The 24,712-nt window shown below is 38.1% G+C and overlaps 1 protein-coding gene across 4 annotated transcripts in view; it reads right to left on the reverse strand.

Moving 5' to 3' along the window:
• The window catches only part of UXS1 (UDP-glucuronate decarboxylase 1), a 75,069-nt gene extending 67,412 nt beyond the window's left edge, over window positions 1-7,657 (reverse strand). For all 4 annotated transcript variants that reach the window (XM_081326737.1, XM_081326738.1, XM_081326736.1 and 1 more), the window contains exon 1: window positions 7,392-7,657. In XM_081326737.1, the coding sequence (XP_081182863.1) occupies window positions 7,392-7,491 (100 nt within the window). In that variant the 5' untranslated portion in view covers window positions 7,492-7,657. The remainder of the gene's footprint in view (window positions 1-7,391) is intronic.
• Between the last annotated feature and the right edge of the window lie 17,055 nt (window positions 7,658-24,712).

Genomic DNA, 24,712 nt, shown 5'->3' on the forward strand with positions numbered 1-24,712 from the left:
AGCGATTTACGCCCCAAATGAAAACCAAGAAAATTTCTATTCAAAATTACACCAGAAAATAATAGAATTGGAATTCGAAAGCATATGTATGATTGGAGATTTCAGTGCTATTGTAAAGGCCGGGCTGGATTATAATACGACAAAAAAAAAAAAAGACCCTAAGGAGAACACTTCCAAAATCTTTTCATAATATGGTGGACGAATTAAGTATACTAGATGTTTGGAGAGAAAAATATCCGGAAAAGAAGCAATATACATTCTATTCTAACAGACACCTGTCCTGGTCGAGAATAAATATGATATGGACATCAATAGACCTATTTACAAGTACACAAAATATAAACATAGAAACAAGCACATGGGCGGACCACAACCCAGTCACAATTACATGGAAAGGACAAAAAAAAGAACAAGATGGACATTAAATCAAACTGTATTGAATGAAAAAGACTTCCAGCAATATATGGAAAAAGAAATGACTTTCTTCTTTAAGGAAAACAAGATACCTCACTTCAAAATGTCTGGGATACTGCAAAAGCGTACATGAGAGGACTTGCTATATCTTATATGGGGAAAAAGAATAAACAGAAAAGACAAATTAGGGAAAAACTGGAGGAAGAATATAAGACTCTTGAGAAAGAATTATAGAAAGATACGCAAAACAAAAAGATTAAAAATTTAATGGAGTTGAACAAGCATAAAATGAACTTAAAAGAAAATGAAGAGGTGGCAAGGAAAATAAAGGCAGCTAAACAAACCTTTTTTGAACATGCAAATAAACCAGGGAGATGGTTGACATATAAAATTAAAAAGGAGAAAGAGAAGAGATGGATTAAACAACTGGAAGATGCTGAGGGGACTTTACAACACCGGAATGAAGAAAAGAAAAAAAATAGCTTGGGAATATTATGAGAATTTATATAAGGAACAAGTAGTTTCAGATGATAGGATAAAACAATTCTTAGAAAAAACAGAGATACCTAAACTACCAGAGAAATTTAAAAAGCTACTAGAAGAGAAAATAACAATGATGGAATTAACAGAAGCAATTAAAAAACAAAAGAATGGCAAAACACCAGGACCAGATGGGCTACCAGTGGAACTATATAGAACATTGCAGGAACAGTTAGGCAATGTAATGCTGGAACTCTATAATGAACTCCTCTCTGAAGCTAAGATACCAAATTCGTGGTCAGAAGCACTTATTACCCTGATACCAAAGGAAGAAACGGAAATACAGAAAATAAAGAACTATAGACGGATTTCCTTGCTGAATGTGGACTATAAAATATTCACCTTAATCATGGCCGAAAGGCTTAAAAAGTTCCTAAATGAATTTATACATATGGATCAAAATGGGTTCCTGCCGAAAAGACAAATTAGAGACAATTTGCAAATTATATTAAACACATTAGAATATTATGAAACACATCCCGAAAAACAGATGGCATTGATGTTTTTGGATGCGCAGAAAGCATTCGACAATGTGAATTGGCAATTCATGATAAGACAACTACAGATTATGGATATTGGGGAGAAATTTATAAATGTAATTAAAGCAATTTACAATAAGCAAATAGCCAAATTAATGATTAATGGAGATATGACTGAAAAGATTAACATTATGAAGGGAACAAGGCAGGGATGCCCTTTATCCCCATTATTGTTTGTATTGACACCAGAGATACTAAATAGAACGATAAGACAGAATAAGTATATAAAAGGTATGAACGTTAAGAGAGAAGAATATAAGCTACAAGCTTTCGCAGATGATTTAGTATTTATCTTGGAGGAACCACTAGAGACAGGACCTGTATTAATAGAACAAATAGAAAAATATGGTGAGGTAGCAGGTTTGAAGATTAATAAAGATAAAACAAAAATGTTAGTGAAAAATATTACTGAAAAACAAAAAAAAAAGAATTGATGGGAAAGTTAGAGATACAGATTGTAAAGAAGGTAAAATATCTGGGGATTCACCTGACAGCAAGATGTACAACAATTAAAGAAGATACAAATCAAAGTAGATTTGGATAAATGGAAAAAGTTAAAACTATCATTAATGGACAGGAATGCAATAATCAAAATGAATATATTACCACGATTGTTGTTTTTGTTTTCAACAATACCAATAAGATTGGAAAAGAAATATTTTGAGGGGCTAAATAAAATAATTTTGAAATATATTTGGCAGGGGAAAAAGGCAAGGATTAATTTAAAAATGTTACAGGATGCAAGACTCAGAGGTGGGTTTAGCTTACCTAATTGGGAATTATATTACCAGGCTGCAGTAATGTCACAGATGAGAGAATGGATTTTACTGAGGAATACTAGATTATTGACATTAGAGGGACATGATTTACAGTTGGGATGGCATGCGTTCATATGGTATGGGGAAAATAGAATACACAGCTATTTCCAGAGACATTATATCAGGAATTCTTTCTTGATGGTTTGGGAGAAAATAAAGAGGAAGCATTACTTGAGGATTCCAGATTGGCTCTCAACGATGGAAGCGTTAATACACCCCAATATGTTTAACATGGGAAACATTATAAGATATAAAGACCTACTAACAGATACGGGGAAGCTGAAAACCAAACAACAATTAGAGGAACAAGGAATAAAGATGGATTGGTACATGAGAACGCAAATACAATCTAGATATGAAAAAGATGCTAAAATAGATGGTTTTAATTTGGGGAGAACAGTGTTAGATGAAATACTTACAGGACCTGAAGAAAAATGGATTTAAAAAATGTATAGCTACTTATTATATAGGGAATTAGAGGAGGAGCAAGTTAAGGAGTCAATGATAAAATGGTCAAGAAATTTTGGATATACGATTGAATTAGATAGATGGCAGCAATTGTGGGAAAGAAACTATAAACTGACAATGGCGACAGCATATAAAGAAAATATGTACAAGATGTTCTACAGATGGCATATGTCTCCAGAAAGACTAGCTAAAATGTTTAAGGACAGATCTATGAAATGTTGGAAATGCCATCAAATACCAGGCTCCTTCTATCATATGTGGTGGACGTGTGCAGATGCTAAAACCTATTGGAACATAATCAAATCATGGATAGAAAAGATGATACAACAATGTATAGAATTAAGACCAGAAATATTCCTGTTGGGTATTTTACCAGAGAAATATAGCAAAGAGAACACATATTTGATTATTCATATAACCACTGCAGCTAGGATTGTGTTTGCACAAAACTGGAAGGCACTGAAAGCTCCTTCAGAAGAAGAGGTGATCAGGAAAATAATGGAATCTGCGGAAATGAATAGATTAACAATGATAATTAAAGATAAGACAGAGTCAGAGTATTATGAAATTTGGGGAAAATTTTATGAGTGGGTGAAAAAGAGAATATGCTTAAAAGACAGCTAACACTAATTTAGATGGAAGAAAAATGAGGAGATAAGGATATCATCATACGTAATATAGACATTGAAAATCCAAGGAGAGGAGCTGCTCGGACATCACCCCTGAATTGTATCGGAAGAGGAATGGGAGGGAAGAAAGGAGAGGAGAGAGGGAAGAGAGTAGAAGAGGGGGAAGGAAGTAGGAAGGTTGGAGGGAAAGAGGAGGAGAAGTGGGGAGAAACGGGAGGGGAGTGGTGAGGGAAAGAGGAGAGGAGAGGAAGAAGAGGGAAATAGGAAAGAAAGGAGAAAGGGAGAAAGAAAGTAGAGAAGAGGGAAGAGAGAGAAGGAGGGTGGATACAGTGAAAGGGGAAATGGACGAGCAGCAACCAAACTTACGTGTATGTGTTTATGTATGGCGATATATTTGTTGACTTGTCTGTGGAAGAAATGGGAAAATAAAATTGAATATATATATATATATATATATATATATATATATATATATATATATATATATATATATATATATGTATATATGTATATATGTATATATGTATATATCTATATATCTATATATCTATATATCTATATATCTATATATCTATATATCTATATATCTATATATCTATATGTATATGTATATGTATATATATATTATTTTATTTTTATTTTAATTCCATTTATATCCCGCCCTTCTCCGAAGACTCAGGGCGGCTTACAAGCTTAGCATATATATAAGATGCTAGTTTAGAAACCAGGAGATTGTGAGTTCTTATCCCACCTTATGTCTGAAAGCCGGCTGGGTAACCTTGAGCCAGTCCCTCTCTGTCAGCTTCACCTCACAGGGTTGTTGTTGTGGTAAATTGGAGGAGGAAAGAGTGTTAGGTATGTTTGCCACCTTGAATTACTTATAAAATTATAAGAGCAGAATAAAAATCCAATAAATAAATACAGTTACTTTATACAAAAAGGAGGCAAGTGGAAAACAAACGGCAAGCTTACATAATATTAAAAAGTACAACTGGTATGTCTAAAGCATTTTTTTTTAAAAAGTCCCTTCTCCAAGTTGTTTGAAAACCCCTGGAGATTATGTCACACTTTTTGAGAACTCTGCAATAATGTTATTTCAAAGACAAACTACCTATGTGGATAATTTGAGAGACATCCATTTGCATCACAAATACACAGCTAATGGAGACCTTAATATCCTGCAAAAGGCAACACAAATATTTAGCAAACGTCATTAGTTTCCTCAAACATGCAAAACTGAACCATCATAGGTGCTGTACGTACTAAATGCCTTACCCATTGTTACAAAATTTCTAAAATCAATGGAAAGCAGAATCAATTATAATGCTGGAAAACTCATTTATTATTCTCAGTCATTGTCTTGTTATACATAGCCAGTTTGGTGTAGTGATTAAAGCATCAGACTAGAAACTAGGAAACTGAGAATTTCAGGCCCATGTTAGGCACAAAGGCAGCAGCTGGTGACCTTGGGCCAGTTACCTTCTCTCAGCCCTGAGAAGGAAGCAATGGGAAAGAAACCACTTCCAAAAAACTTTGCCAAGAAAACTGCAGAAAGCTGTCCAGTGGTCTCTGAGAATTGGACACAACTGAATGGAAAGAAAAAAACAGTTTATATCAAAAGCACGTGATCAACAAAAGATAATGGTACAATAATAAATAACACAGGTTGGACACCAATACCTTAAGCCTGACTATCAGAGATAACACACAATAAAACCACAAAAAAGCAAAAAACTTTCTTTAAAGCCGACTTTCTTTAACTGAAGCTCTCCAAACTAGATTATAATTCTTGCTCAGCAGAACCAGTTAAGTCTTGTAGCAACTACACAAATGGAAAATATCAGATAGGAAAGGCAATTCTAAGCTTTTCTGATAATACAGAATGTTCCACTGGTACATCTCATATAAAACAAATGTCCTGCATGCAAACAAGTCTATCAATTTTGTTTTCTATCAAGTACCACATTATAATAACATTCAAGTATTTGTCATGTTGATTCAACTGAAATTATCCAATCTGATCTTAAACTTTCAGACTGTAAACGAAGGTTTAGAAAAAGGTACATGAATCCTCAACTAGGCAGTTAGGTATTGTGATGGCCCAATACTTCCCAACCCAAGTAAGATATTCTTGGCAATTCAGGATGAAATGCTGGCCTTCCACCAGTTGTTGCACTTCCTTAGGATACTTATTACACGTCACAAACTTCTCTTTGTAAATATGAGATAAGAATACATATGGACTCCTTTCATAAGACACAACACAGGAATTATAAGTATTTAATTCCAAAAATATCTAGACAGGACCAGGCTGAAGATTGGTATAGACCTGTGTAAATTGTGATTTAGGTGATAATACAGTGAAGAGCTATGGGTGTTTGCAGCAACTCGTGGCGTCTTCAAAATGTTGAAACATCTATCTTAATATTATGTTTGTATGAAAAGTCACAATGCAAGTATAACATGGCTACAGTTTGCATGCTCTGGAATGCACATGGGCATAGTACAGTGACAGTGAACATACAACACCCATGTCAAAAGTGATGCATCATGATGTTTTGGGTGTCACATCAGCATTCACCAACACCTGACAACTATTCTTAAAAGTATAAACTATTTCCATGTGATTTTCAGAGGTTGCAGGGACTGTGTGAGAATGGGTGTGCTCTCAGGCAGCCTCTAGATCCTCCAGAAGTCACAGAAGTGAACTGTGCTCTTGCATGGTAACTTGAGTGTCTGAAAATCATGTGAGAATGGGTCGTGCTCTCAAGTGGTTTGGGACAGCTTCAGAAACTGTGGAAAAGTATTTCCTCAAACCAAATCAAGAACGAAGGCCTTGTGCAACCTGTAGCAGCCTCAGTGGGCCACAGGGGCCTGTCCAAAGGAAGAGAACACTGCCCAAAAGATACTAGCATGTGGTGCTGCGAGGTGGCCTTTTTGATGGCGTAGTGGCGCTAGGGCTGAAGTTGAGGCAGTGCTGCCATTGAGTGCCCCTGTGTCCCCGTTTAGGATGGCCTGGATGCAGGGGAGAATTGTTTCTCTCCTTCCCTTTGGGGAAGGAGCAAACATGCCAGCAAAGTCAAGTTAGGCATGTTCCAAATTTCTGAAAGGCCAATCCCAAAAGGTTTCGTCACTGGCACAGATGCTTTGGATGCATTGTTCAAACCCTGAGGATGTTACCTTGAAACCCTGGACAGCTACTAAGAACTCCAGAGCTTTACTCAATTACTCTACTGGTGGCCAGCAAGTCAGATATCATAGCCTGTTAATTAACCCTTGATATCCTCTCTAGATATCTTGGACTAAAAGCTTTGTAATCTCCAGTTGGAACTGGAGTCCAAAACATCAAGAGGAACTAAAGTCAGCAAATAGGATTCCCATTTATATTTGCTGTGTTGTGTCTTCAAAGACCAGCGTGCTCCTTTTTTATCAGCTGAGGATGTGAAAAAGTTAGTTCCTTAACTGTCACCAATTTTTATCTAAATTAGAGAAAATATATTCAAAATCACAATCATAACACATTTCAAAGCAAAGAGACATTGTGGTCAGCTGTATAATCAGGGCCTAAACCAGTGACAGTTGGTGAAAGAAAATTTTGTTTTTGGACTTCTGTAAAGTTTCAAAGGAAGCACCTGGAACAGAACCCCTGATGGAGAACTCCAGGATCCTTTCCACTTTAAAAATAAGACACCCCCCCCAAGGTAGGAGCCTGGCAATCTCAAGTGACCCACAAACCTATGGCAACCTCTGGATTGCTACAGCACGTCTACCAGCCGTCTCCCTTGCGTTGTTGTTGTTGTTGTTGTTGTGCTTTCCCAGCTGTGCATGCAACACCTTCGATGTTGCCTTCGGCTGGGCAAAGGGGCGCGCTCAAGGAAAGCAGCCCGCACTGCCTTCCCGGGGGCAGAAAAAGCATGCCAATTTCCCGGCCTGCCCGAGGGAGCCGGATGAATGAAGTGCCCCTCTCCCGCTGCTCCACTTACAGACGACATAGGCGACCAGAGCGAGCCCCATCAACAGCTTCATCCTCCGTCTCCTATTGATGGCAGATAGCACGCGCTGCAGCGACCCTTTACTCAGCATCCCCAGCCAGGTGGGGAAGACTCAGCCACGAGCAGCAGCGCTCAGCACCGCAAGGCATCAGCTTCACCCTCGGGATCCCTGAGCCGCCGCCGCCGCCGCCGTCGCCTTGCTCGCCGCAGACCTCCTCAGTACGCCGCGACACCAGCGGCAGCAGGAACAGTAGCCAGTCCAGTTCCTGGCAGCGACACCACGCATGCGCATATGGGTCCTCCACTTTTCTCCCCGCCCTCCCTCCGCTTCAGCCCCTGCTTCGGCAAAGCAACGGGACCCGGGCGGCGGAAGGAAAGAACCCGATGTTGAGGTGGCGGAATATGAAGTCACTTTTCCTACTGCGCTTGCGCAGAAGATTTCACCCCCGCCACCTCCCCCCCCCGCATCACAGAAACGTTTCAGGCGCCTCGCGGTTGTTGATGTCAGTGTGTGAAGAATCAAAGCGCCCGCTTTCTTTCATCAGTTTTTACTTAGGATGGAGCAGAAACAGCTGTCAGAACACACAATTTCTTCCCATTGATTAAATTATTAGATACGGCTGTGCAGTTTTTGACATTCTCAGAGCACCAAGTATATGTATATGCACACATTTGTATAGGTTACGTGAGAGCCAATTTGGTGTACTGGCACCAAATTTGGCACCAAGTTAGAAACTATTCCTGCTTTAGGCACAAAGCCAACTGGGTTACCTCGGGCCAGTCGCTTCCTCTCAGCCCTAGGAAGGAGGTAGTGACAAACCACTTCAGAAATCTTACCCAAAATTTTTTCGGACTTGTGCAGGCAGTTCTTAGGAGCTAACCCCTCCTCCCTCCCTCTCTCTCCCACACACATACAGACAGACACACATGTATATGTGTGACATTTCTGAACTTGGTGTTGGAGATTTCTGAGAATACAATACCATGGACAGCCAAGAAAACAGACCAATAGATCATTGAGCAGATTAACTCAGAGTTGACACTCAAGGAACATGTATAGCACAGATCTTCATGAATATTTCATGGCGTTGATTTAAAACTACTATCAAAACTGTCTGTGATTTCAGTCTTCAGGGAGCATAGTGATTTGTATGGGGCATTTTCCCCAGAACAACTTTCAAGAGGCATTTTGCACTGAAAATTATGGGCTACACTGAAAATACTTTCAGTCTGATGATTCCCTATGCCCGAGGCTACAAAGGCAAGAATCTTCAGTGATCTTCATGATTTTTATTCATAATCCAATGGTTTGGTGTATATAAAATGTCACAGTTTTTATGCCAATATTATAATTTTCTTGGCTTGATAATTTTTGTTATGACTGTTCTTTGATGAATTTGACAATTTTGGTATCTTTTGAATTATTGCATTGCACTATGTGTATTGTTTGTTTTGCTTCATGTCACTTGGAGTCAGATGCCTAAAGTGACATAAAGAAAGAGAACAAAAGAAATACAATTTATTATTTGAATAACTGGCCAAGCATCTTGCCTGATATGTATATTTATTTTGGATGTTTTAATTGTTTTTATTATTTAAATGTTTTATTGTTTTAATTTAATATTTAAACAGTGTCATTGATTGAGAAAGGTGGCTAAAGAAAAATAAATAAATCCATTACCATACATTGAATCTGTAAGAAAACATGGATGCAGTGATAAAAAATGTTATAGTTAAGGATCTTAGTAAATTGTTGAACTATTACTAACTCATGGAATTATTGTAAGTTTCTATATTTTAAATTTTTATTATGTTGTTTTATATTATAACCTAGTGAGAATCTGTTTATGATTTAATCAACATATAAATTGATAAATAAAAGTCATCACATGCATTTGTACTTTCCCATTCAGGAAGCAGAGACACCTGCTAGTTACAGCCTTTTCCCCATTCACTGCCTTTTAATCACTAATGCTAGGAAGCTCATCAGGAGAAAGTTGTGTTGGATACATTTTACTGCCTTGAGTTATTTGTAAAAATAATAATGGTGGGATGCAAATAAATAAATACAAATAAATAAGTAAAAATAATCAGGAAACCTTGATTTGTTTGCTTATACTGTTTTGTTTAACCTTATATATTCTTTTTGACAACTTCACCTTAATAAAAAACAAGAGAACTTATTCTACATAACCATTCTTCTCATTATTAAGCTATCTACTTTTAACGGTCATGAAATTTTGGAGAATGTGAAACATTGACATAGGAATACTTTATCTAATAATGAATAGAACAGAACAGAACAGAACAGAATAGAATAGAAAGGGATCTTGGAGGTCTTCTAGTCCAGCCCCCTGCCCAAGCAGCAGAATCTATACTGTTGTGTAGTGAGTTCTTTGCACAGGAAAGGAGATGAAGCAATTGAGTTCAACAAAGCTCATTGTTTATTGCTTGCAGGATCTGAACTGAGAATTGGGCTGCAGCTTGCAGCAATTTATAGCCTGGCCCCTAGGCGGCAGCCAATAGGTTTAAAGCAACCCATTGCCACCTAGGGACAGCCAATAGCAGCACTGGAGACCTGGAGTCTGGGTTGCTGGAGAGCCGTTAGCTGCTCCAGCTTACCACATGGTGTTACAACAGCCCAATACATAACATACAGTATACCATATCAGAAAAGTGATTGTCCAGTCTCTTCTTTAAAACCTCCAGTGATGGAGCACCCACGATTTCTCAAGGCAAGCTGTTCCACTGGTTAATTGTCCTCACTGTTAGGAAGTTTCTCCTTAATTCCAGGTTGCTTCTCTCTTTGATCAGTTTCCAACCAATGTTTCTTGTCCTGCCCTCTGGTGCTTTGGAGAATAATTTGAACCCCTCTTTTTTGTGGCAGCCCCTCAGATACTGGAATACTACTATCATGTCACCCCTATTTCTTCTTTTCTTTAGACTAGCCAAACCCAAGTCCTACAGCCATTCTTCATATGTTTTACTCTCCAGGCCTTTGATAATCTTAGTTGCTCCTCTCTGAACTTTTTCCAAAGTCTCAACATCTTTTTTGTAGTATGGTGACCAAAATCGGTTGCAATATTCCAGGTGTGGTCTCACTAGGGTTTTATAAAGTGGTACTAATATTTCACATTATATTGATTCTATGCCTCTGTTTATACAACCCAAGATTGTATTAGCTTTTTTGGCTGCTGCTGCACACTACTGACTCATAGTGAAGTGGTTGTCCACTAGGATTCCAAGGTCCCTCTCACAGTTACTGTTTTTGAGGCAGGTCTCACCTAATCTGTACTTATATCTTTTTTTTCTGCCTAAATGTAAAACTTTGCTTTTCTCCACATTAAAACTCATTTTGTTGGATAGGGCCCATTGTTCAAGTTTGTCAAGATCTTTTTGGATCCTGAGCTTGTCTTCTGGAGTGTTGGCTATTCCAGCCAGTTTAGTGTCATCTGCAAATTTAATGAGTTCCCCTTCTATTCCCTCATCTAAGTCATTAATGAATATATTGAAGAATACTGGGCCTAAGATGGAGCCTTGTGGTACCCCACTGCTTACTTCTCTCAATGTGGATGTAGTATCATTGAAGACTACTTGTTGAATATGGTTTGTCAGCCAGCTACAAATCCATCTGGTGGTGATGTTGTCTATTTCACCTTTATCTAGCTTACTACTTTGTCGAATGCCTTACTGAAATCTAAGTATACTATGTCCACAGCATTTCGCTGGTCTACTAATTTGGTCACTTTATCAAAGAATGAAATAAGATTGGTTTGGCATGATCTGTTTTTAACAAACCTGTGCTGGCTACCAGTTATAACTTTTTTTGCTTCTAGTTGTTTGCAGATGTATTTTTTGATTATCTTTTCCAGTATCCTCCCATGTATTGATATTAGACTAATTGGTCTGTAGTTTCCTGGGTCTGTTTTTCCCCCCTTTCTTGAAGATGGGAACCACATCATCCCTTTTCCAATCTCAGGTACTACCCCAGTGCTCCAGGATTTTTGAAAGATATGGTGCAATGGTTCTGAGATAACATCTGCCAGCTCCTTCAGAACTCTGGGATGTAGTCTGTCGGGACCTGATGATTTATATTCATCAAGGTTGGATAGGTGTACTCTTACCATTTTTTGCTTACCGTATTTTAATTTTTGTTTCTAGTTTGTCTTTCACAGTAGGTTTTTTTGGTATCTTGTGCTATAATTTCTTTTTGTGTGAAGACTGATGTAAAGAATGAGTTAAGCAGCTCTGCTTTTTCCCTATTGCTTGTTACTTCCTTGCCATCTTCTTTCTTTAGTGGACCTACAGGACCTACAATGGACTGGATACTTCACTGTGTCCTTTATTTATTGTTAGCAAACGTTCTTTTTTCTTTTTAATGGTGTTGTATTTAATCTAAAATTAGTATCAGAAATAAAATCCCTGGCAAGTATTATAGATTAAAGAAGAAACAGATGAAACACACTGTTTTAAAGATCTTACTAGCATATAACTGAAACCATTGGAAATCTTTAACAATATCTGGCTCTAAGATACCTAAGAGTTTGGTATAATTTCCCGTACCAAAAACAATACTGGGCATCATTACATTAGTAAAAAAAACAAAAATACAAATACTGTATCATTTAAATCACAAGAACTATAATTAATAGGCAATTGGAAACCAAAATATACCCTACTACTCTTTAGGTAATAAATCCAATCATCCTGGCCCCAATACCGGTGGTGGGGATAAGGGAGAACCAAGTTTTTAATGCCTCTGTAAAGGCCAACAGAGTGGAAACCTAATGTATGTCAACTTTTTAATATAAATTCACAAACTTTGGATTTGGTCAAAATTAATTCATCTAACCAGAAGAGCAGACCCATTTTACATCTCCTTGATATTTCAGTTTTCTTATTCAGGTCCATTAAACAAAATGGACTGTTATTCTCCAGAATGAAAGGAACAGTTCTGTTCAGATTTATATCCCATACTAGAACCATAGTTTTAAAAATAAAAATCAGTAGTCAAAATTAACATAACTCCTCCTGATTGGCACAGCTGGTAAGGGCATGTGTGGCTTGCTTCAGAAAGTAGTTAAGTCTTTTATGAGTGAAGGGGTGTTGCCATCTGTTTAAAGGCTTGGTAACATGGACATAGCAAACCTATGTCAGTGAGGCAAGTGGCACAGAACAAACTGGTAGACTACAGTCACCAAGTCATGACTGCTGTTCTTTGCCTGGTCAAGAGAGAAGGGGCTAGCGACGAATACCAATACTCTTCTGGTCAAGAATTCACAGCAGCCCAAGTTGTTCATGCAGAAAGCAGTGAGATTGCTATACAGCTGAACAGGTATATTAATCCAATTTTGTGCTGTCAATATAACTCATTAGATTAGACTAGATAGCTTGGCAACATCAAGCATATTGAAGAGGGCCCCTGTCTTGTTTCAAAAGCATTATTCTCATCTCATTTTTCCTTCATGAAATTAAACAAGTTTAGAGAAGAAGACATATATCATGCTTCCCCAAAAATAAGACCTGGTCTTATTTTTTTTTGCCTCCAAAAGTGGCACCAGGTCATATTTTGGGGGGATATCTTACTTTAGGACTGCCGCAGCCAGGCCTCCCACTTCCTGTTGCGCTGCTCCCTGAATTCTTCTGCGGCCGCTTGTGTGGCTCGTTGTGCTGATCGTGCTGCTGCCGCCACTCACGGCAGGAGGCCACATGGCACATTGCACCAATTGTACTGGTGCCACTGCTTGCGCAGGAGGAAATGCCTCTGACTGAAATGCAGGACGGAGCTCCATTCTCAGCTGCAGAATGAAGCTGCTTTTACAGAGCTGTTGATGCTGCCAGCACAAGCTGAGTCTAAAAGACACCCCACGAAAATAAGACTTGGTGCCTCTTTTGGAGGCAAAACAAAAATAAGACCGTGTATGATCCCCACATTGCACGTGGGATTAAGATTCAGATTCATTGAAATCTATGCTTTAAATGAGCATGAGGACAGAACCTTGATGGCACAATGGTTAGAATGCAGTATTGCAAGCTAACTCGCTGTTCACTCCAGGAGTTTGATTCTGCCTGGCTCACGGTTGACTCAGCCTTCCATCTTTCTGAGGTTGGTAAAATGAGGACCCAGATTGTTTTGGGCAATATACTGATTCTGTAAGCCACTTAGAGATGGTCGTAAAGCACTGTGAAGCAGTATATAAGTCTAAGTGCTATTGCTATGAGTGATTTGGGGTATTTTTGTACCAGATACTAGTAATTTACATAAACATTTTGGTAAATAAAACTTACCAAAAATTTACTTCTAAATAAAATCTTTGGGAACAATTTATTATGATAGGGAATTGCTGGGGAGAAACACTAACATGGCAACTTGGCTACAATCCTTATAATGAGCTTCTCCTAAAAGCTGTTAATTCATTGCTTATTTTTAGATTAGTTGACTTAACAATCATTTTTATAAAGTTACTTTTAAAAAAAATTATTATTGGATCAGCCTTTTTTTTTACAAAAAGCACATTTGTACTATAGACTTGGGGAAAAGGAAGAATTGACACTGGGTACCTTCTGTAACACAGACCTTATTTAAGCCTCTGAAGCAACAGAAAATTGACAGATTTATCAGAAGCAAGCAAGCTTCTCCAGTAAATAATGCCACCTCACTTCATCTGTGGGATAGATATAACCCCTTAGAGAGGGATCTACAGGCTTATATTGAGAGCCAACAACTTTTAGAGCTTTTCTCCTCGCTGATAGTGAATGCTCCCTCTCCAGAGGCTATTGTTTGCTCAGCCACCGAACAGCTCATACAGGAAAGAGATGATGGCTCTAATTTTAAATCCCTGAAAAAACAAAATACTGTACATTACATTTTGTAACTAGACAGAATCTATTGACAGCACAGACTGTTCTTTCAAACTTTGACTTGCTGACTGCAGTTAAAAATAAAGTAGATTCTGTGTAAGAATCCTTTGGAAAATTTATTGAGAGACAATCAAATAAAATCACTCACCCTGCTAAAGCCAATGGTTTGTGTCTAAGCTGTGTCCTGCAAAAGAAGACCTTACCCCTACATTTAGTTTCTTACAAACTAAAATAATTCTAAACAACAGAGTAAACCGAGGCAGGGAGTGGGAAGTCCTGTTGGCATTTGAGCAGGCTGTAACATACTCTTTAAAATGAAACCTTTTTTGAGGACTTTTCCAAATTTCCAAACTCTGTGTTTTCCATTCTGAGCAACTCATTTCACTTTTAACTCAGTGCAGTCATGAGGGTGTTGGCATTTTATCAAACAAAAGTAAAATTCTCGACTCAGACAATTTCAATGACATCTTATCAATGCAAGGGAAAGATCTAAATAAACAACTTGTCCAACTCACAGCAATACAGCTCTGTAATGAACCACTAGAAGAAAGTTTGATTAACTCTTTTAGTACCTTGTCAGATATACACCAGGCTGACTTCATTAAAAGGCTGCATGATCTGAGAAAATATTTAATGACAACCTATAAAATAACCAAGCCACTAATTTATTTATTTATTGAGTTTATATACCGCCCTATTCCCGTAGGACTCAGGGAGGTTTACAAGGCAATTAAAACATAAAATACAAAAATTAAAATCAATTAAAACAATTAATTAAATTTAAGCCCTAAAAATTAAAATCTAAAATCCAATTAAAAATTAAAAACCCCTCAGTCTGGGCCAGACAGCTCAAAGAGCCAGGTTTTCAGGTCCCGGCAAAATGAACGAAGGTCGGGGGCAATCCTAAATTCCGTGGGTAGTTGGTTCCATAGGGCTGGCACAGCCACAGAGAATGCCCTCCCCCTGGGAATAACCCGCCGGCATTCCTTAACCACCAGTACCCTGAGAAGGCCCTCCCTGTGGGAGCGCACAGGACGATGGGAAGTTGATGCCGGCAGCAGGTGTTCCCTTAGATAGTCCGGACCCAAGCCATTTAGGGCTTTATAGGTCATCACCAGCACCTTGAATCTGCAAAATAAATTTAGCATTATTAACTACCAAGGATAATAAATTTCATCTTGGGAAAAAATGTGATTATGCTACTGAGGAGGAGCATTGTCTGCACTGTCACAGGTGTCTTGAACAATTCAGATTCACAAAACTCCAACACAGAAGTTGATATGAAGGACGTCTCTGTTTCTAATCTATGATCCAACAATCCTCTGAAATCCTCAAAATCAAAATTATTTTTTACAGTTGTTCAGGTTGAGCAGCCTCCTGATACTTCTAATCCTCAGAATTCTGACTCTTCAGAAGCTATGCTTATTGATAGGACTCAGCAGGACCATAAAGTGGGCATTGATATATAGGATACATAGTGCAGAAGGCATGACAGCATGTAGATGAGTAGAAGGCAAGTACTTTAAAAATACTAACATGGAAACTTGCTGGCTAGTACTGTAAAAGAAGCTTCAATTTTTTTGGTCCTCTGTGTGGTAAGGATATAATTCTCAGGCAAGAAGCATGGATAGCTAATGATCTGCTTAATGAGAATCACTCATATAAAATGGAAGCAATTTCAGACAGAGGGCCAGAATGGCTATTAGATGGTTTGGGCATCCTCCTCTCTAAGTCTTGGAGAGTAGCACTTACATCCATCCCTCCTTTAAAGAAATGGCCTTACTACTTAGTTTGGGTACTAGGTTATTGTTAATTGTTAATTATTAATCCCTTCATTACAAAGAAAAGCTGAAATCTGTGTTGAACGGACTGAGCTAGAACAGTATTTAGGCAACCTTCTGTTGGATTACTCAAATGCTATAGTAATACGGGGGGTGGGCTTTAATGCTTGGGCCCTGATTATTATACACAGTGTACTAAGTTCTACTACTACCCACCAAATCAGGAATTTAATTTAGCTTGCATCTCTACTAAAATAAAATATCAAATTATACTGGACTCTATCTTGCAAAAATGACAAATAGGTTTAACTTCCTTGTAATAACGATTAGTCAAAAGGTGAAGAGGGCATTGGCAAAGAACAATCTATAAAAGTATTGATTGGCTCTCATGTCGTCCAACCTCACATAAGATCCTTTGGTCATATACAAAACTCCAGTGCCAAAACTACAATCTTTATTGGTTTGTGACTTGAATTACTCAATTAAGCGGCACCTAATTTCATCAAAGCCATGGTTTGATAAGGGTGTTGAGGCTAAGAAAGCCTTTACCACAGCCTATCACTTTTATAAATCTAAGATAGGGGACAATAACACAATGATTCTTGAACATCTTCTCACCCTTAAAGACAATATAAATAAGTAGTGGCTTTTAAGAAAAAGAAAGATATAAAGACTTTTACAGGCTAAGCTGCTAGCCCAGTTTTTTTATGGGACTCTAGTTCACCCCTTAGCTTCATGTTTCACCTTTCTGGAAAGGGTATACCGTATTTTCCAGCGTATAAGATGACTTTTTAACCCATGAAAATCATCTCAAAAGTTGGGGGGTCGTCTTATACGCCCAGTCGTCTTATACGCTGGAAAATACGGTAATCTTAATTTATTAGAGCAGTTCTCCAGATACTCAAACACACACCATCTGATCATGTTTCCTTTAAAAAATAATTCAAAACAAAAGCATGTTCCCGCAGGAAGGATTTTTATAATTAATTCCAAAATCATACTTCCAATCCATCTAGCTCCTTTCTCTATTTGTAACTTTTTCAGAATCAATGTTCTAATCACCCCTTTGCTATTGATTAAAAATGTTTTAAAATTGCATTTAAAACCTTTCCACCAAGGGATGAAGGAAACTCGCTTGGTGTTTTCAGATTTCTCAATCCAAAGCTTCCTAATAGCTGAAAAGCAGTTAAGAAGCAATTTCCAAAAGTGATTGGAAAAGGAATTATGGGAACCAAGTGCCCTTTTGAAGAAGCCAACCATTGTTTGAACAAGATGGCTATTCCTTCATCTCCCAGAACTTTAGTCTACTGGACAATGCTGACGTGTCTTCTATGACTTGAATTACTTGATTAAGTGACACCTTAAGGAGCAACTGTCTCAAGCACATGTGGATGATCTGAAGTCCTCTCCTTCTCTGGAGAGAAATTACAAAGAGCTGGTCTACTTATTGCCTTTTCATTCTGCTGGGGTCATAGGCTCTGCTAAAAGTTCACCATTTCTTCCCGGGAAATCTGCACTTTTTGTTATTGATCTTAAAGGGGAACACGACTCCTGAAGTAATGTTAGAAGATATCTGTGAACTTTTTAAGCAATCTAGAACAGCTGTGGTAATTGGCAACCATGTATAAAACTGCTTTTTTGCAATGCAGCATTCTTCTTGCCTCTAAAAGTAAGCAAGGTCAAACTACAAGTAGCACATCTTCATGACATTGACAAGATCCATGTTCTTTACTATGTAATATCCATCCTGTGTCTAAAGGAGACTTTGATATCTTCGTTTTGCTGATTTACACAAGGATAAAGATAAGAAATTCATTATGCTTCCCCATGTTTATAGAATAAGAAAAGTCACAGTTATAATAACATGAAGAGATAGTTTACAGGGTAGCCATCCCTTTGATAAGCTAATGCTTATGTGTCAATTTGCTTGGTACCTTTAATAATGCTTATGTATTGCAATTTCTTTTCTCTGAGGAGTCAGGAACCTCCTGCACCTGATTTGTTTGCTGTGAGCCTGTGTATTTCTTTGTTAGCACAGCACAGAACTCCCCAAGTCTGGATTTGGAGAAGAGGAAAAACTCAAGTTTTCTCCAAATACCACTTATAGGGCAACCATGGTGGAATAGAGATAGATTTCAATATCCTGCTTGTGAACCTTTCAAAAGGATCTGGTTGACTATTATAAGTTACAAGATGTGGGACTCATATAGGCTTTGCCCTGATTCAGCAAGGCTATGTCTAAAAAACTGCAAAGGCATTCTGACACCATTGAGTTAATTAGGTGAAATACTGTTATGGTACCACTGAAACTTAATCTCAACAGGAGCTGGAAGAGAGGCAGAATTTCCACCACTTGGGACCAACTGCCATCAGTTCTTCTTGCTGCATGACTGGCCCATTTCCATTTCCATTCTCTTACTCTCTTGATGGTATAGCAAAGAAAAAAGAATTGTGGAGTTGTGCTGAGTAGTAGACCACATTTCCTTAAAAAAGCTGGAGGAGAATAAAATCCAATGCCCTTAGAATTTCAATAAAGATTTTTGAACCTGTGAGCATATTATAATATGTATTTTGAATGTCCTCCAAAATATTTGTCAGTGCATCTCTGCTTTTAATATATTCTCAGTATTTACTACACCTAAGGGAATTTGTTACATGTCTGTAAACATTAGTTTGTCCCTGAAGAGATTTTGTTGTTGTTAGCTGCGAAGTCGTGTCCGACCCATCGCGACCCTATGGACAACGTTCCTCCAGGCCTTCCTGTCCTCTACCATCTGCTGGAGTCCATTTAAGCTCACGCCTACTGCTTCAGTGACTCCATCCAGCCACCTCATTCTCTGTCGTCCCCTTCTTCACTTGCCCTCAATCTTCCCAGCATTAGGCTCTACTCCAGTGAGTCCTTCCTTCTCATTAGGTGGCCAAAGTATTTGAGTTTCAACTTCAGGATCTGGCCTTCTAAAGAGCAGTCAGGGTTGATCTCCTCTAGGACTGACCAGTTTGATCACCTTGCAGTCCAAGGGACTCGCAGGAGTCTTCTCCAGCACCATAGTAAGTATTTCTACATTGCTTTTACATCCAAATGCTCTTTTTAGGTGACCTGCTATCCATTTACTAAAATCTATTAGAATGGTATATGCAGTCCACCTTCCCCTACAGATGTTTAACTAAGCGCCCCCATATATGCAGGGTGTATCTTCTGTGGTATTTTTTAGCCACGTTGATCACCAGGAGGCAGTATATAATCCTTTTGGGAAATCATCAGGCATACCTAACCTTATTCTATGGTTGCACTTTAGATGACTACATACAGTAAACATGAGCTTTGGGAGCTATCTAGGTCCTATCACAATCTATCACAATGATATACAGTATGAAAGAGGGAGGGAGGGAGGGAGGGAGGGAGGGAGGGAGGGAGGGAGGGAGGGAGGGAGAGAGAGAGAGAGAGAGAGAGAGAGAGAGAGAGAGAGAGAGAGAGAGAGAGAGAGAGAGAGAGAGAGAGAGAGAGAGAGAGAGAGAGAGAGAGAAGTTACAGTTAGGTATAAAACTTCCCAGCTAAAACATTCCTATGAAATATATCCCAATCCAGCCTTGAAAATCCAAATAAAATAAGCAACTCAAAACAATCTAAAACAGAATAGCAATAGTCCACCACCCAAAATCAGAGAACAACTGATTAGAGTCTCCTTAAAGCAGTTTAAGAGGGTTTCCTAATTTCAGCTCTAAAAGCCCCTGACCAAAGTGACAATGAGGAGGTTTCTATAGATGAGTTCATAAAGGCACCCCTTTATTCAAGCCCTATAACTGTGGTTTTCCACAAGACACCCCCAAACAGAAAGTGTACAACATGGAAATGATTTGGTCCAAGTACTGCTCTTAAAAAACTCTAAATACTGTATATCAGTTCATTCTTTCATGAATTTGGGCACTGTTTGCCAGAGCATCTGTTGAAGAAGACAACAGGCAGAGTGATCAACCAAGAATCCTCTTATTCTGACAAGATCCACTGACTTGAGAAGGAAGAGAAACCAACCTATGAATACAATCATCCCTGTAGCAGTGTTTCTCAACCTTGGCAATTTTAAGATGTCTAGACAACTGGCATAATTCTGGGAGTTAAAGTCCACATACCTTAAAGTTGTCAACATTCAGAAAAATTGCACTATGGAAAAAGAAGCTTTGTGATAAGTTTAGGATACTGTTTGAAGAGATGAAAAGAACTGAACAACATTGGAAGACTAACTGAATCTTATTTGCAGCAACTGGTTGTCAATATCTGCTTACTTGAAAATATTGTAAGTCAGTGGATTTTTTAAAATTTTGTTGTGACAATGGGCCATGAAAAAGGACTTTCAAACAAACAATGTAATTGTCCAGGTAATTGTCCTTCTTTTCTTTTCAACATGGCATACTGCTAATGCAGTAATATGTATCCATGTTTTATTTCTTTTTGTGGTCCAGCATTAGGGAATCCAAGACCACTTCTAAATGTAAATTTTGAACCTGAATCTCATCCCACTGTCTGTTTTTGTGTTTGGGCTCAAACTGTTCACCTCCCTTCCACATGTACCTACTGCTGGCATCAGCAATTTTCTTCCTGGGGACCCAAAATTGTTAATTTTCAAAAAGGGGCCAGTTCAAAATGTAGAATTCCACCCCATGTGCGCAAGTGCCTGCCGGCCAGTGGAAGTTGAGTTATGGATATGCTCTCTGGCTAGCCATTCACGTGGCCCAGTTCTGAATAGGCCACTGCTGGTAGTGGGCCACCGCCCAGGGGATTGGGGACCCCCTGCTTTAAGTGTTTAGATAACATAATAATGAAGTTGTCTCACTTTCCAGGCTTATGTTCTCTGATCATAATATTTCACTTAGATAAATATGAAATAGATTTAATTTCCTATAACATAATGTAATGTGCAACACTGAAATATTTCCAAAAATAATTGAATCCGAATCCATTATTAGAATCTGTGAATATTTCTAAAAGGCAATATTTTACTAATAATTGGTACTCACCTTTCCAAAAACACCTTTATAAATGGGAAGGAAAACTTGATGACAGATCCCACACTGCCACCTGGTGTTTAAAAATGTAAAGCTCCCTTTGAGTTGGGCTAGTTAGATCAGCTGTTTCAGGATCCAGTTTGAGTCATCACCAGGACCAGAGGTTTATTCTTCCATGCTTTCGGATTAATGCTGGAGCCACAACATTCTGGGGAGAGAGAATTTCCCTGAGGATGGGCTCCAGCACAAGTCTGAAAGCTTGGAACACTAAACCTTTAGTCCCAGTGCCCGACCCAGACTGGATCCTGCAACATTATCCTGGGACACATATATTTGCCTTAATTCATGAGATCCGTGTTTTCCCACCTCAGCCATTTTAAGAAGAGTTGACTTCAACTATCAGAATTCCTCCATCAGCTTTCTGGCTGGGCAATTCTGAAGCTGAAGACCAGCATCTAGGGGTTGAATCCCAGAATATGGAAATAGTCTGGTTCATTTTTGGCTCACCAGTAGTAAATAAAATCTCATATTCAACAATACTTTGCTTTTATTTTAATATTTTCCAAACTTGTTTTAGAACAGAAAGCAAGAGATTTGCAGCAATTTAAGAAGTAATAAATCTCCTACAACAAAGGCTTTTATAGACTCCATGTATGAAGTGGTCTTTATTCAAATGATCTTATGCCTTAATAATTTATTTGAAAACTCAGATTCATTTCTGTTTACATTGTCAGGGTCTATTCTTTTTGTATTTTATTTGCCTCCTGATTTCAGTCTCTGCTAACAACCAAATGTAAATGTTCTTATGCCAATTACAATTCACACATCTAATGAAATAGCTTCAAATAGATGAAAGCTTACACTATAACATAGTGAATGGTCATTAAGATGTCGTACAATTCTTTAGACAAGATTGCAGTTCTTTTAAAGACACTTTGACTGTAGCTGTTAACACATAGAATCAGTTCAGTCTTCTGTGAATTTCATTGTGGACTTTGTAAAATATGTTACATATGTTTTTCAGAATACAGGTAGTCCTTAACTTGCAACAGTTCATTTAATGACCATTCAGTTACAGTGGCACTGAAAAAGTGATTTATGATCATTTTTCACAGTTCCGACCTCTGTAGCATCCCCATGGTCATCTGATCAAAATTCAGATGCTTGGCAAGTGGTTTATATTTATGACCGTTGCTGCAGTGGTGGGATTCAAATATGTGAACCACCAGTTCTCTGTGTGGATGCCGCTTCCAGAAATCCATTCTGGGCCTTGGCAACAAAAAAATAGCTACTGGTTCTGCCAAAGTGGTGAGATCTGGCTGAATCCCACCACTGCGTTTCTGTGTTCCAAAGTCATGTCCTTTTGCGACTTTCTGACAAGCAAAGCCAGTTTCACTTAACAACCAGGTTACTAACTTATCAACTGCAGTGATTCACTTAACGAAAAAGGTTGTAAAATGAGGCAAAACTCACTTAACAAATGTCTCATTTAACAACAGGAATTTTGGGCTCAATCATGGTTGTAAGTCAAAGACTACTGTACTACAGGAAGCATCAGAAAGGAGGTTTACCTGTTGTTTAGTTAAAATTACTCAGGAGCTGGGCAGCCATTTAACTTATTGTGCTGCTAGGATTCATGATATTATTATACAAAATCATAGTCCTGAAATATTTTTCAATTGGCTTGCACACTAAGGCAGTTAACTGAGAAATTTTTCTACTAAATATAAGTTCCTATCCTATGAAACAGCACATCTTCCAGGTCAAGAATTGCCCCACTTTCACAGCCTTCTGGAAATTTGATAAAAGATCTGGCTCTTTTAGAAGAGGCATCATCAAATTAGCTTGAGTGTACTGTATTACTCTAATATTTTAATATTACCATTTTAGTTTTATTGTAACTTCTATACAATGCCTAAAGTTTGATTATATAAGAGTCTGGGAACAAACTGCATAAATAAATAATATTTCCAAGCTTCTCTTTTAAGACTGTGCAGGAATGGCATCAGAAAAAAAGAGAGAAGCTTTTCCTTTGCAGGGACGTCTTTAAGAAAGGACATTGGCCCAGTTAAAGATAATAGCCCAGGCTTATAAAAATATATTTAAAAACCCATTTAATTTAAAGAAGCATGTTAGCATTGAGTGTTAATTTGGTGAAAGATACAGTTTCAAAATTTAGATTATCTTTGAGAGTGCATTCATAGCACTTGTGGGAAAAATAAGTTGTTCGCTTTCTCTTTTAATTTATTGTCATGCTACAATTTGTAGCAACATATTTATCAAAATGTTTCCTGCTGAGCATGTTTGAAGAGCAGAATAGGCAGTTGTTCTTGGTATTCTTAGTCTGAAAGTGATTTGATTATTTCTGCTGTAACCATCCACACAAAATGCTGTTTGCTACATCATGATTTTTCAGAATATTTCTGGGATCCTTTTGGGAATAAAGAATGGTACCTGTCAGGTTTATTCATTCATTCATTTATTGTATAGGCTACCCATCTTACCTCAAGGTAACTCTGGTGGGCTTACTATCATAAAAACTAAGAAATCTATAAACTAAAACCATAAATAAAACAGTACAAAATATCCTATTAGATATTTTGTAATCCTATTAGATAGTTTTTTTCTAAATATAAAATCAAATTATTTATAACTCCCACATGTGAACTAAAGTGCAGTGCAAAAAAACAAAAAACAAAAACAAACCAACCCTGTAGAACAAATTGTATGTAAAAATAATTTGTAGGCATTTACATTCAACTAACATAAAAAGTAGAAGTTGAGAGACTTTGGGTGATTGTCCCTTCTGTAACCTTTTTGTTTTTTTTCTGATTCCACTTGTGACATTATGGGATGGTCCAAAGTGGTGCATTTGGCATATCTTGTCTATTGATCTCTCTAAACGATCCGATCCGTTCTTTGTCTCATGTTGATTCAGAGCCTGGCTTTGCTTCCCTATCTTCCATAGTCATCAGTTAAAACTGCATGCACGTGTCAAGGTACTTTTAGTTTTCAAGATAAAGAAACAGCATGGTGTAGTAGTTAAGGTGCTAGATGGTGAACCTTTTAGAGACCAAGTGCCCAAACTGCAACCCCAAACCCACTTATGCATCGTCAGGTGCCAGGTGGGTGTGGCCAATTGGTAGGCGTGGCCCATTGGGTGGGTGTGGCTGTGGTGGTAACAGTAGACTGGGTGGGACTAAAAAGTTCAATCAATCAATCAATTCCAACTTTGCGAGATCTTTTTTTTTTCCTGAAGAAGTTGAAATTGATTGTCCGAACCTTTTTTTTTTTTTTGGCACATGGTGGCGGAGGCCTAAAGTGAAAAGTTTTTATAAAACCCAGCTGACGGACTAGGACTGGGGCCATGGCATTTGTGCCCACAGAGAGGGCTCTGCGTGCCACCTGTGGCACGCATGCCATAGGTTCGCCACTATGGTGCTAGACTATGACTGGTGAGATCCAGATTCTATTTTTTCCTTGGACCCATCAATTCTGAACCCTCAAACTAGCATCAGGGTTTGCATTAATGTTTTCATCATATGAACTAAAGTGCAGTGCAAAAAATAAATAAATCCTGCAACTAAGCAGGATTATTATCTTATTATTTTTGCTAACTAAAATCTTGTTCTGGTTAAATGATTTCTCTCTTTTGAACATTTTTAGCTT

The sequence above is a fragment of the Vipera berus genome, assembly GCF_964194415.1.
Source record: "Vipera berus genome assembly, chromosome: 4".
NCBI classification, from domain to species: Eukaryota; Metazoa; Chordata; class Lepidosauria; order Squamata; family Viperidae; genus Vipera; species Vipera berus.